This window comes from Sinocyclocheilus anshuiensis, unplaced genomic scaffold (genome assembly GCF_001515605.1).
Source record: "Sinocyclocheilus anshuiensis isolate Anshui unplaced genomic scaffold, SAMN03320099.WGS_v1.1 scaffold438, whole genome shotgun sequence".
NCBI classification, from domain to species: Eukaryota; Metazoa; Chordata; class Actinopteri; order Cypriniformes; family Cyprinidae; genus Sinocyclocheilus; species Sinocyclocheilus anshuiensis.
This window is the reverse complement of record NW_015546118.1, coordinates 1,944,431-1,956,510: the sequence shown is the minus strand read 5'-3', so window position 1 is coordinate 1,956,510 and position 12,080 is coordinate 1,944,431. Positions and strand designations below refer to the sequence as shown.

Sequence of the window (12,080 nt, the reverse complement as noted above, 5' to 3'; positions counted from 1 at the left end):
TGACCATAGTATGAGCACACAGTGAGTGTGCTGTGACCTCACACTGACCATAGTATGAGCACACAGTGAGTGTGCAGTGACCTCACATTGTGACCACAGTATGAGCACACAGTGAGTGTGCAGTGACCTCACATTGGGAGCATAGTATGAGCACACAGTGAGTGCGCTGTGTGGTTACACTTTTAGCTCACTGACACACACATTGTGACCACACCATGAGAATCGTGTGAGCTCATGGTGACATCATTGTGAGATCAAATTGTTGACTGGGTTGTACACCTGCACAACTATTGCCTGGAAACTGAAGAACAGGGGAAATCAAGCCATGTACAAGTAGATTTGTACATAAAATCAAGCCAAGCATTCGTGCTGTGTTTTTGTGCTGAAGGGGTTGTGTTCAGGTGTGTGTGTGTGTGTTTGTAACCTAAACTCTTTTGTCTTGAGGCTTGTGGGTATTATAGCACCAAATGAAATGTGCGGTTGAGCACCTCATTGTCAACATAAGAGTTCAAATTACAGGTGTTGTAATCATATACAGGTCCACACACACACTTCACAACAATACACACATACAAATAACAGAGGAATATTACAAAACAGTTAAAACCATAATGACATTTTTCGACTAAAGTAGCAGACACAGAACACAGATGCTGATGACTAAAAAAAAGACAGGTGCAAGGTAGTCACATCAGAAACAGCTAGTGTTTGTCAAATTTAGCACATGATTGCAGGGAGAAAAGCAGCAGATGAATAGCACACAAGGACTGTGTGTGCGTAATTGTGTCATTGTTAAAGAGCTACGCTTTGCATACGTGGTCAGGAAGAGTGAAGCGATGGAATACTGAAGCAGATCAATGTGTTTGTGTGTGGAAGAGGGGGTCGTGTGAGCAAGCTGAAGTACAAATCAATCTCCAGTAAAGTGTAGGATTATACATGCACGAACATCAACATGGAAACACATTATTCATGTTTAGTTAGAATGCTTTATTAAAACCTTTAAATAGGCTCATATAATTGGGAATCGTACTTTTAAGACTCTAAAAACAGCCTTTTAGAATTTAAATGTTAATTTTTTGATAGCAAATGGGGAAAATGGCACTTAGTTCCACAACTTTCTGACGTCTGAATTGAACAAATGCGCACACATGCCTGCCTACATTTACACATCAACAATGCCTATTCGCTATTCAGAAATTTGGCCCGAAACTTACTTTCTAAAGAATGAAACGTTAGAAACCTCAGTGTTTCAGACTTTGCAAAGAGGCTGTTGTTGTTATTGACATCAATGTGAGTGTAACTTGTGAGTATAATGCAAAATTTCACATGCAAAGAGGAGATTTACATATAAGTCTTACAGGCACTGTACTGATCGCTTCCGTGTTTAGCCTCAATGGCCACCACATGTAGCATGCTTTATTAAAGTAAGCAATATTGCATAAGAATGAGTGTGGAATATCAGCCCAGATGTGATCGCACAATAACATAGGACAGATATTTCCCCTCACTGCTTGAAGCAATATTAGCTCAACAGCAAAGCTTCTGGCCAATATTTTTTACTGTGCCTCATCAGATATCATATGTGCTACTGCAAGACCCTTGGCAATTCCTTTTTTTGTAAAACACAACCCTTTTGATAAACCAAAAGATATTTTGCCTCAGTTCAAATGTTTTGTATCAACAACATGCAGAAGACTGGTTTGACAAGCCCGTTACTAATCTCAGGTCCCTCCAAAAATATCAGATGAATGGGAGAGCACAGCTAGATTCTGATCCCTGATTCTTTGTCTTGATTTGTAACAAGTACACAGAACCGATCCAAGTACAGGCCATACAAATAAACTTTCTGAAACGGAATTTCTATATGCATACAAATTGAATCTATATTTGTGTTTTCATACACACATATAAGACTTGCTTGGCTTCAGCTAGTTTATGCATCTGGTAACATGCAAACATTAGATCTACACACTTATGTTCAGCCAAAGTAAAAGAAGAAACATTGAATGGGTTCATCCTATTTAAAATGAATACAATCAGCAAATTACATGCATTTTTTGTGTGCTTGGCTGTTAGCAATTTAAATAATGTTTATACAAATTGTAGGTAGATATTATTATTTTTCCCGCCAATAAAACCTTACCTATCAGTGTTCTGATACTTTAAGCAGATCATGGGCAAGTCCCTGACGTCTTCTGGGGGTTGCGGAAAAAAAGCTCAAAATGGCAAAGTTGAAATCCTTGCAAAGGTAAAGATGTCAGTCCTCATTACAACAGAGAAAAAGAGAGAAAAATTCTTAAAATCCTCAATGCTCATCAACAGGATCCTCTCGAGTCGACTGAAACCCTTTCACCACTCCCATCATGCATGTCGTGGACCATCAGAAGATTTTCTTCATAAGTGTAGGCCGAAAGAATAACTGCCTGGGAGAATATTACTATGTGAGCTGTGCTATTTGTTGGAGTATTTGTTGTCTGTGCACCTGAGAACTAGAAATGTGTTGATAGGAAATCCTGTAATGCCACACCACTGATCCTCTGCTCTCACTCGCACATACCTCGGAGAGCAAAGATCGAGTGGGCTCAAAATCACATGAACATATTGTGTGTTTGCTTGCCAAGTACAGACTTAAGCACAGCATGATCTTTTCCCACATAGATCAGCCTTTATCACTGACATCATGCTATACAAGATCAGCATTTTGCACTATCAACAAAAACACTTTTGCTCCATTCCGTATTGAGTATTCCAAACATTTGCTAGATTCTGGTTTGCATAGAAACTGGTTAAATGATTTTTATTTTGGGGTGAAAAAAGCAGGAATAATGGCATCAGTAATAAAAATACTGACTATTCAGCTTAAAATGGATTTGCTTATAGGCTGATTTTTATAATAATATATCATTACTTGTGTTGAAATTTTCTGTTTGTACAAAGTACAATCAAAGTATCATCAATGCATTCAAATTGATTGAGACCCTTTTTTTGGCGAAAGAAAACAATGCAAATGCAAACATGCAAATGTACGATAATATGCTAATTTTATGATTATACATGCATACATGTGTCTTTAGAGTATTTTTTTTTTAATTATTATATTTGTCATGATATGTTATGTGGCAACATTTAGAAATACTGTATCAATAAGGATGATATCTGTAAATTTTAGTTTAAACAATATGCTAACTTACACTGTAAACATTAAAGGGGTCATATGATGCGATTTCAATTTTTCCTTTCTCTTTGGAGTGTTACAAGCTCTTGGTGCATAAAGAAGATCTGTAAAGTTGCAAAGACTAAAGTCTCAAATCCAAAGAGATATATTTTATAAAAGTTAAGAGTCAACCACACCTACCTAAAATGGCTCGTTCTAACACGCCCCCACATGTCTACGTCACGATGTGGGAAGATTTGCATAATGCAGCCCAAATGTTCACGCAAAGAAAGAAGGCGTAACTTTTATTCTCGCTGTAGTATCCATGTCGTGAAGGCGCTGTGTTTTGTTGTGAAAGCGAAACTATTTTGGTTGGCCTTCCAAAAGAGGAAGATATCCGCTACGTCATGCCTGGAGCTGATCCGTGCTGGTCGCTGAGGAAATACATCAACTTCGCGCTGTGGATCGCCGGATCGGCTTTCACCGTGGACGAAGCGGAGTCCAGCCTGGGGTCGTCACATGTGGTTGCCGCAAGCCCGCCGGACGCTCCTTCGTCGAATCAACGTGTAAAAAGCCAGTATAAGTCATTATAATCCGTAATGATGTCCCCACTGGATGCAACAAATGCCTCGTTTGTAATGGGTTTTATTGTTTTTGTCTTGTCGGGCCGGGACACAGGGCATCACAGTATGGTAAGGGGCGTAACATTTCCATTACACGCTTGAGGTATTCGGCCAATCACAACGCACTGGATAGCTGGCCAATCAGCCAATCAACTGGATAGCTTTTCAGACCGATGAGCTTTGTAAAAATCGACGCGTTTCAGAAAGGCGGGGCATAGAGGAGAAACAATAATATACAGTATGTGGAAAATAATGTGTTTTTTGAACCTTAAACCGCATAAACACATTTCATTACACCAAATACACAAACTAATGTTCTTTTTAGCAGCATCATATAACCCCTTTAAATAATGTGTTAAAGCTGTATTAAGACTGACTTTTGTTTTTGTTAAAATCTCATGAGAGTTTGAGACAGTAGCCATTACGACTTCCAATGAAACAGAAGAATTTAATAATTGAACACAGAACAGAGATTAGGCCTGTCAGATCTGTAAAATACAAGGACAAGAAAAGAGCAATTCTGACCAGACAGGACATCAACCTTTGCCCATTCAAACCTGGATGTAGATGATCTGACAAATCACGATTCTGACAAACATGCACACGCATCTAAATACACACATCTGACTCTGGCCAGCTGTGGCACAAAGGCTAAATCCTTTGATTGTGATAAAGAGTGGGGTCAGTTCCTCATGGTGTGTGTCTGACAGGGCGGCATTTGCAGAGTCTAGACTGTGAGCTTCTGGCATTTAAAGCAGATCAGACTGAGGATAGAGGTTAGGGCTAAACTCTACCTAAGGAAAAAAAATGTACCAAAGCATGCATGCATGCATAAATAAATAAATTCATACATACATGATACATTCATACATACATACATATTACTAATGCATTCTGATGATCAGTGTGATTACCAAATGCAATGTCTCTAATTTTTTCTTCAGGCTGTTTATTTATATATATGTAGAACGTAAGAATAAGAATGCCGTTGGATGAGCAAAATGTAACGCTAACCATATTAAACCTACGTTCCATGCCCTTTAGGAAATACTACAGGCTGAATCGATTGGCAGCTCAACAGCAAAACTTCCTATTACCATTGGTATTGCGCCTCAACGGGTGTCATATGGTACCTGGATCAACATCCTTGTTGATCCTGGAACAACATTCCAATCAACCAATCAGAATTGAGATATAACTTTTCAGGAAATTTCTGTTTTAGGCTTAAAATCAGTGTTAGGTGCTTCTACACCTTTGTTAATCAGCTATCATTTCCCTCTGATTTTAGGAATAAATTATGGGTAAGGTTAGGTTTAGGGGTAGGGTTAAGCCTATATTTTTGGACAATAATGTTGATCCAGGATCATCAAAAGATGTTGATCCAGGAACATGTCTTACTTGGCAAAATCATGGCGACCAAAATTTGTTACCTGGTTCCTTCATCTTAAAGTCCAATGTGTTTCATTTATTTAACCGCAGTGTCCTCTAGTGGGGACTTTTGTCTACTGCAGAACCAGATACAGATCTACAAATGTCCTTTAATTAGTTGCATTTAAAAAAGCATATAATTCAATTCATAACAGTCAAGGAGATAACTGATCCAACAGCAGCAAGCTCAGATGTATTGTGAGTGACCAGCCAATAAATTAAAAAGGAATAGAATTGTACACCCTAGTGAAAAAAATATACAAAAATGTATTTGAAATACATCTATTTTGTGCTAAGTATACTACAATGACATTTACATATTTATGTGCTAAATAAAAATACCCTGCAATTGTACCTTTGGTATACTAAACTGGTATACTTAAGTCTGCTAAATTGGAACAACTAATTTTGTACTTAATGCACTTTAATTGTGTGAAAGTAGTGCTGAGGTCCAACTAAAGATATACTGAAGTATATCTGATTGTGCTAAAGTGGAACTAGTGCAAGTATACTTTAGATACACCTTAAATATCTTGCATTTAAAGATTGATATTACAGAGAGACCATACAATCCTTATATTAATAGTTATATTAAAACATTTTAGGCATAATATTAAGAAATGTGCATTGTGCAATAATGAAATACTCCAAACAAAGTTAAATTATAATTCGATATCACTAAGTCTTACGTAATATGCCAATAAATATGTTAATGGATTTGAAGTATACTTAGTATGAAATAAATGTATTTTAAATAAATTATGGCATTTTGTTTTACTAGGGCATACATAAGACTTCCAGAAAATATTGTAGAACAATTAAAGCAGCTACACTTAGTACACTTTATTTTTATTTGTTTTAAAGAAATGCTATAAAAGCCAATCTATCAATGCCCATCACACTCAGTCACTTTTTGCTTAATGGTTAAATTAATTATTGTAAATAATTATTGTAAATGTACAATAAATCAAGTTTTCCCAACAAAAATAAAAACTTGTATACTCTGTGTCTAAAACTGCAAATACTGAATTACTCCGTTAGCAGAGCTTTAAAACTATGTATCTGAATATTTTTAAAAGATCATGTGACTATATTAATTATTTGTTTATATAATATCAAAACGTTGCTATATTACTTATAAACTCTTACAACTGGTGGTCACTAACCACCAGGTGGGGCAAGATGTAAAAACATCATATAGCCTAGCTCAGAAAAGCTCAAGCAGGTCTACCTTCATGCAGAGTTCAGTTCCAGTTCTGCTGTAACACACCTATCTGTATTTTTGAATGTACCCCATAACCTTGATACTCTGGTTCAGGTGTGTTTGATCAGGGTTGGATGCAAACTCTACAGATCAGTAGATCTTTAGAAGCAGGACTGAGCACCCCTGGCCTCGCTATAAGATATCAGCATTGTAATATTCTGAGTTTTTTTATTAGAAAACAGCAATACAGCAATTACATTACAGTAAGCACATAGACAAACATCAGTTTGTTGTTAAATAATATATGAATATAATAACAGAAAGGGTCATTATCTTTACTTGTGTGAAAAATATTTCATTTACATCTCTGTTCAGTCAAATGAAATAAGCCTATTTACATATAACACCATGTCAGTGGGAAGTATGCCATTTTGCTCCAGTCATCCAGTAACTACCATTTTTATACCTTTTACTCTTTTTTTTTTAATAGAAAATCTTAACCAGTGTTAACCAATTCAAAGATCCCTTGCCATCCTAACACAAATCTATGCAACCCACACCACCAAATTTACGCTACACACACCCAGTGTGAACGCCCTTGTGGTGGAGAGCAACCACCAGTATTTTAAACAGTGGTCTGGCCAAAGGCTAAACTCCAAAAAGCTCCATCCATCCTACACTGGGTGCGTTCCAGGGTTGCTATAAAGGGAAGAGAGACTTTCCTAGTGAGTCTTCCTGGAGTGAAAAACACTAATATGTAGGTATGCGTCTTTAAACCTTAAATGGAAGCATATGTGGGCGTGGAATGAAAGTTTACATAGGGCTGTAATCAGAGCGGGACTCTTTCTTTTATTCCTCCGCTTGATTTCCGTCTATTTTTCTCTGCAAATTAAGAGGTTGTGCTCGTGCACATGCAGACCGCACAGCTGAGAGTGATTAGTGTTAGCTGTAGTGCTAGTATTATCAGATTGGTACAAACTGCAGGGCTAACTGCACACAAGCCAAAGAGAGAAACAGAAAGAAGAAGAAGAGAAAGATGGCTGAAAATAGCAAAAACGGTTCATTCTTCTCTCTGATAGTCTCTTCGCAGGCACAATGCAAATGATTAAAATGAGATTCGTGAGATACTATACAGGCACATGCTCAGGTTACTGGATGAGTTTGTGTTCAGCTGCTCAGCATAAACACATTCACACTCGTCACGGAGTATGAGTCACGAAGTGTCATCTCCACCCTAACACTCTAAACGGTGCCATGAACTTTCTCACTCTAATTTCTAAGTTCATCATTCTCGCTATCAGAGAAATAACTACAGTATGCAGGGGGGAGGCAGGCTAGTGCTTGATAACTTGTTTAGAAAAAACTTTAGATTCAGAATTAGATTTATTAGCAATAAATGCTAAAATTCAGAAGCACAGGCAAAACAAAAAAACAAGGCATACATTTTGCATAAATCTTACATTTATTATATGATTATTCTTTGTATTTTTTTTCTTCAGATTTTCTGACATTCAGGATTTTAGAAATTATACACCAACACAAAAGTTAAACACAAACCTCCACATGCACAAACACTTTTTTATTTAGAAATGCATTGCATTTATAAATAAAAAATTAAATAAACTTTATTTATAAAGAAATTATTATTAAACATTATAATTATTCATATCTATCTTTCTATCTACGGTATCTATATCTGATAAATTATTTAATGTTACCATTAATATAATATAATACATTATTAAGTATATAATTTTATTTTGTACAAATTTTTGTTAAAGTTACGTATAAGGTGTATTTGTGCCTGTGGAGGTTTGTGTTTAACTATTTTAACAGTGATCCTTTGAAGTATTTTCCTGTGGAGAATGTGGGCAGTCCACTATTATTGCTGCCTTTTCATGGCGACGATACAAAGGAAGCAGGTAACACAAAACCAACTGTCAAAACCACAAGAATACATTCATGCTCATTTCCTCTAGTTAAAAGGAAAAAATGGCTATATAACGCTCTGCTATACTCTCTGTATGCTCACATTATTGGGATCTATTATTGTATATTTTACAGTGTGTCTGCTTTGAAATATGGTATTTGATTATCTGTTGTTATTAAATATATTTCATTATTATTTAATAATAGTAAGTGGGAATCTGGAGTTGATACTATCATTGATTTTCTTACACTTTAATTTTTTTTATAATATTATATTTTGTTTAACTATAGTCTTTTTTGAAAGACTGAAAAAGACAAGAATAAACAACAGGTATCTTTGAGTGTTGAATGATTTATAATGTGAAGGAAATTAAAGTACCCTTTAGAGGCGTTTACAACTAATTCCTGACAGAGAGGCTACAAAAGAAAGTAGATAAGAGAGAGCAAAATAAATGGTGCATGAAAGAGCACAGAGAGGACCTTGTAAGTAAGAAAGAGAGAAAGAAGGACATTGTAATTAAAGAAGAGAGTTCACTACAGAAGGAAAAAAAGGAAGCAAATAAGCAAAATAGAACAGCTGTTACAGACATAGCACTAGAACTCTATAATGGAGAGCAACGTTTCGTAAACAGCCTTTGACAATTTCACAGCATTTCATCAGACCTTCTATGTAAATAGACATACAATACTGTGCATGTGTGTTTGTGTGTGGCCTTCAAAACAACTCAATGATCAAGTTATCCTCTGCCACTTGAGAAAAATGTCTTCATGATAAAACATTACGGAGGAATGAAATGAAAGCTGTGGGCCTCACACCTACACATCGTTAGAGGCTGATGCATTCTCTTCCTCATCAATGCCCTTGTCTGAGCACAATAAGTCTGTCCGCAGGAGTAATTTGTTGCTTGTTTGGGAAGTGTGTAATTTGTGGTTTATATGGGAAAGGATTTGTGGAACTTTTGTTGAAATAATGTACATTCCATGGAGCCCATCAAAGATATTAAGCCATTTTTGGTCACACAGACTTCATGTTTCTGTATAATTACCGTTGAGTGCTTCAAATAATCACAGCTGTGGTGATATTCAGACCAACAGCACTCTTGCTTGTGTGATACTGCTTTTATGCAGTAATGGTTCAAGTTAATAATGAGATAATTTGAGTGGCTGCGTCTGAAATCACATACCCTCTGAGTAATTACTTTTGAATAAGTACTTTGTAACTGTTAAAAAAGTGTGTTCTATATAGTATGAATGTGTTTAGTATGAATGTAATCTGGATGTACTACATTCGTCATGTCAGTCATGTAACCTCTCGGCGTCAACTTATACAAATCCTTTCTCATGGTGTATTTCAGAATGGACGTAGTAGGTCATCTGGGTACTACAATACCCAGTGAAGTATGAAGTATGCATACAATACCCAGTGAAGTATGCATATTCAGATGCAGCCAGTCACTTGTTTAGTTCATGAATGAATCAGTGTTGTTAAACAACTCAGTTCAGTAAATGATTCAATGACTTATTCAAAAGGTAGTCACTTGTTTTGTTCCTGAATGAATCAGTGACATGAAGTAATCTGTTTGGCTTGAATGATTCAATGATTTACTTGTAAAGTCATGCGCTTGTTGCCATCTACTGGTATAGTTAAGTAACCTGCATTAAGGTTCTCTGAAAAATCTCCACCACTACAGCACAGATTGACAGTCTTTCATTAGGTTACTGTACATACAGGGCTTCTCATTTCAAAATTACCTAAGATTCAGTAGAAATATGCTTACATAATGTACTGTGCATAAAGATTTGTCTCAGCATAACACTGCAGTCTACACCATGATGGTCCCAACATAGGCGATAGGCCAAAATGGGGTGTGACCTCTATCTTGCTCCCTCTCTTTCTATGTACTCTGACACACAGACACACTACAGCTCATGTACTAAACCACCTTTGTTTGTGTTGGTGTGTCTGACACTGATGCACTACCATTACTGAGCATGAGCTTTAACACTGCTGTCATTATATCCTTACACTTTCACTGAGAGAAATGGGACACTGAAAACACAATCTTCTTGCAAATATGAGAACAACGGGTCGATACTTGAGGTACGCATTTATAGGAAGGAACCATTGTCAATAATAACATATAGCTGTCTGAGTACACCTCCTGTTTTGCAGAAAACCTGGATCCCCTCTCAACTGTTCACAGGGAATCCCGATGGAAAAAATGAGTTATTGCTGTTGGAGGCTGATGTCTCAGTGCTTGATGGACTAGGACTCACTTTAGATTCCTCTAAGACTATATATATAGTTTATTTTCTGTATTATCTGTATTGTGTATTTTCTATTTCATTCTATTTTCTGCCCATTTCAATACTTTGAGTGCTGAATATGCTCTGGCAATATATGCTGACAATCATGCCAATAAAGCTATGTTGACTCGGAGATCCCTAGCGACAGCCTTAAGACCCTTTAATATGCTGCTGGTCCATGCCAAATCCCTCTGAAAGCTCGTCCAAACCCACACACTTGAGTAAAACATGTTTATCTCAGATGCCATAAACACTGCTGTGATCATTTACAACCCAACCATCCGGTAAACGGATGATGCGGTATTATGAAAATGCCCACTCCCCACAAAAACCCCCTTCCCCTTATATCAACTCACCTCGTTATTTCGAAGCTGCAGCCTTTCCTGAGTAACAGCGCTCTCTTTCGCATGATCCCCGATTTCTCTTGCCCCAAGTACACGTTAATATCCGAATTCATGGTGGTGGGATAGCAGGGCACGCGGGTCCCGACTGCAGAGACACAGAGGCAGCGCGAGCGCTGATAATGATGGTGATGCGGCTCTGCTCCGCGTCTGGCGAATGGAGAACCGGGAGGGCGCACAAAGAGAGAGTGGTATATAAGATCAACAGTGGGTCCTCCTCCACTGGAAAAGCAAAAAAGTGAACCACACGCTTTCTGCAGCCAGAGAAGGTATGATTTAAGTGGACAAAATGTGCTTTGTGTTAAAGAAGGGATTCGTAAACTCCATTCACACCGGTTCCTTTGGCTCAGAAGTGCAAAAAGTCGTCGGCTGGATAATCTCCGGGTCGACCCCCCGTTCCCCGTTGTTTAGGGCACGTATACTGGAGTAATATATCGCTCCAGCCGTTGAGTCTGCGCGGTCCTAATGTCTACCCAGAAGAATGGAAGAAAAGACATGAATTTTTGTGGGGCGGCGACTCTCTTAAATGAACGAGCATTCATTTGCGCTGTAATTTTTCTGGTGGCGAACATTTTTTTCCGGCGAGAACAATATAGCCTAATTATTGATAAGACGCTGTTTTTCTTGAATGAATTAATTTCTTTATCTATAGCTATTGTGTCATAGACTACACTCTATTCTAAAGAATTTACTCAGGGAGCCAATCCTCAAGCCATCACACATAAGTTTATAACAGCAGGCAGACACTGATACCTACAGTAAGTGTGAAACAAATGTGTGTGTGTGTGAACATTACAATAATAAGATACACATGCACAAACACAAGCACAAGCACAAGCACAAGCACAAGCCATAAGGATTCACAAAAGACTAATAGCCAAATAGAGCAAATGTTCTCTAATGGATCAGAACCCAAAAATGGCTGGCATGTCTGTTCTGATTGGGTCACAGATTGCAGGAAAAAAAGTGATGCTAAATACAAATACTGTGCAATCACATAATCTTTCATAGTTACAGTAACACAGCAAAATAAA

At 37.4% G+C, this 12,080-nt stretch overlaps 1 protein-coding gene across 4 annotated transcripts in view; it reads right to left on the bottom strand.

Moving 5' to 3' along the window:
- LOC107700942 (GTPase-activating Rap/Ran-GAP domain-like protein 3) overlaps positions 1–11,102 on the bottom strand; it is a 65,902-nt gene extending 54,800 nt beyond the window's left edge. For 3 of the 4 annotated variants that reach the window (XM_016502818.1, XM_016502819.1, XM_016502822.1), the window contains exon 1: positions 11,002–11,102. In XM_016502818.1, the coding sequence (XP_016358304.1) occupies positions 11,002–11,102 (101 nt within the window). Of the gene's footprint in view, positions 1–2,143; positions 2,413–11,001 lie in introns of those variants that run through there. The other variant, XM_016502821.1, reaches the window with a different exon arrangement.
- Between the last annotated feature and the right edge of the window lie 978 nt (positions 11,103–12,080).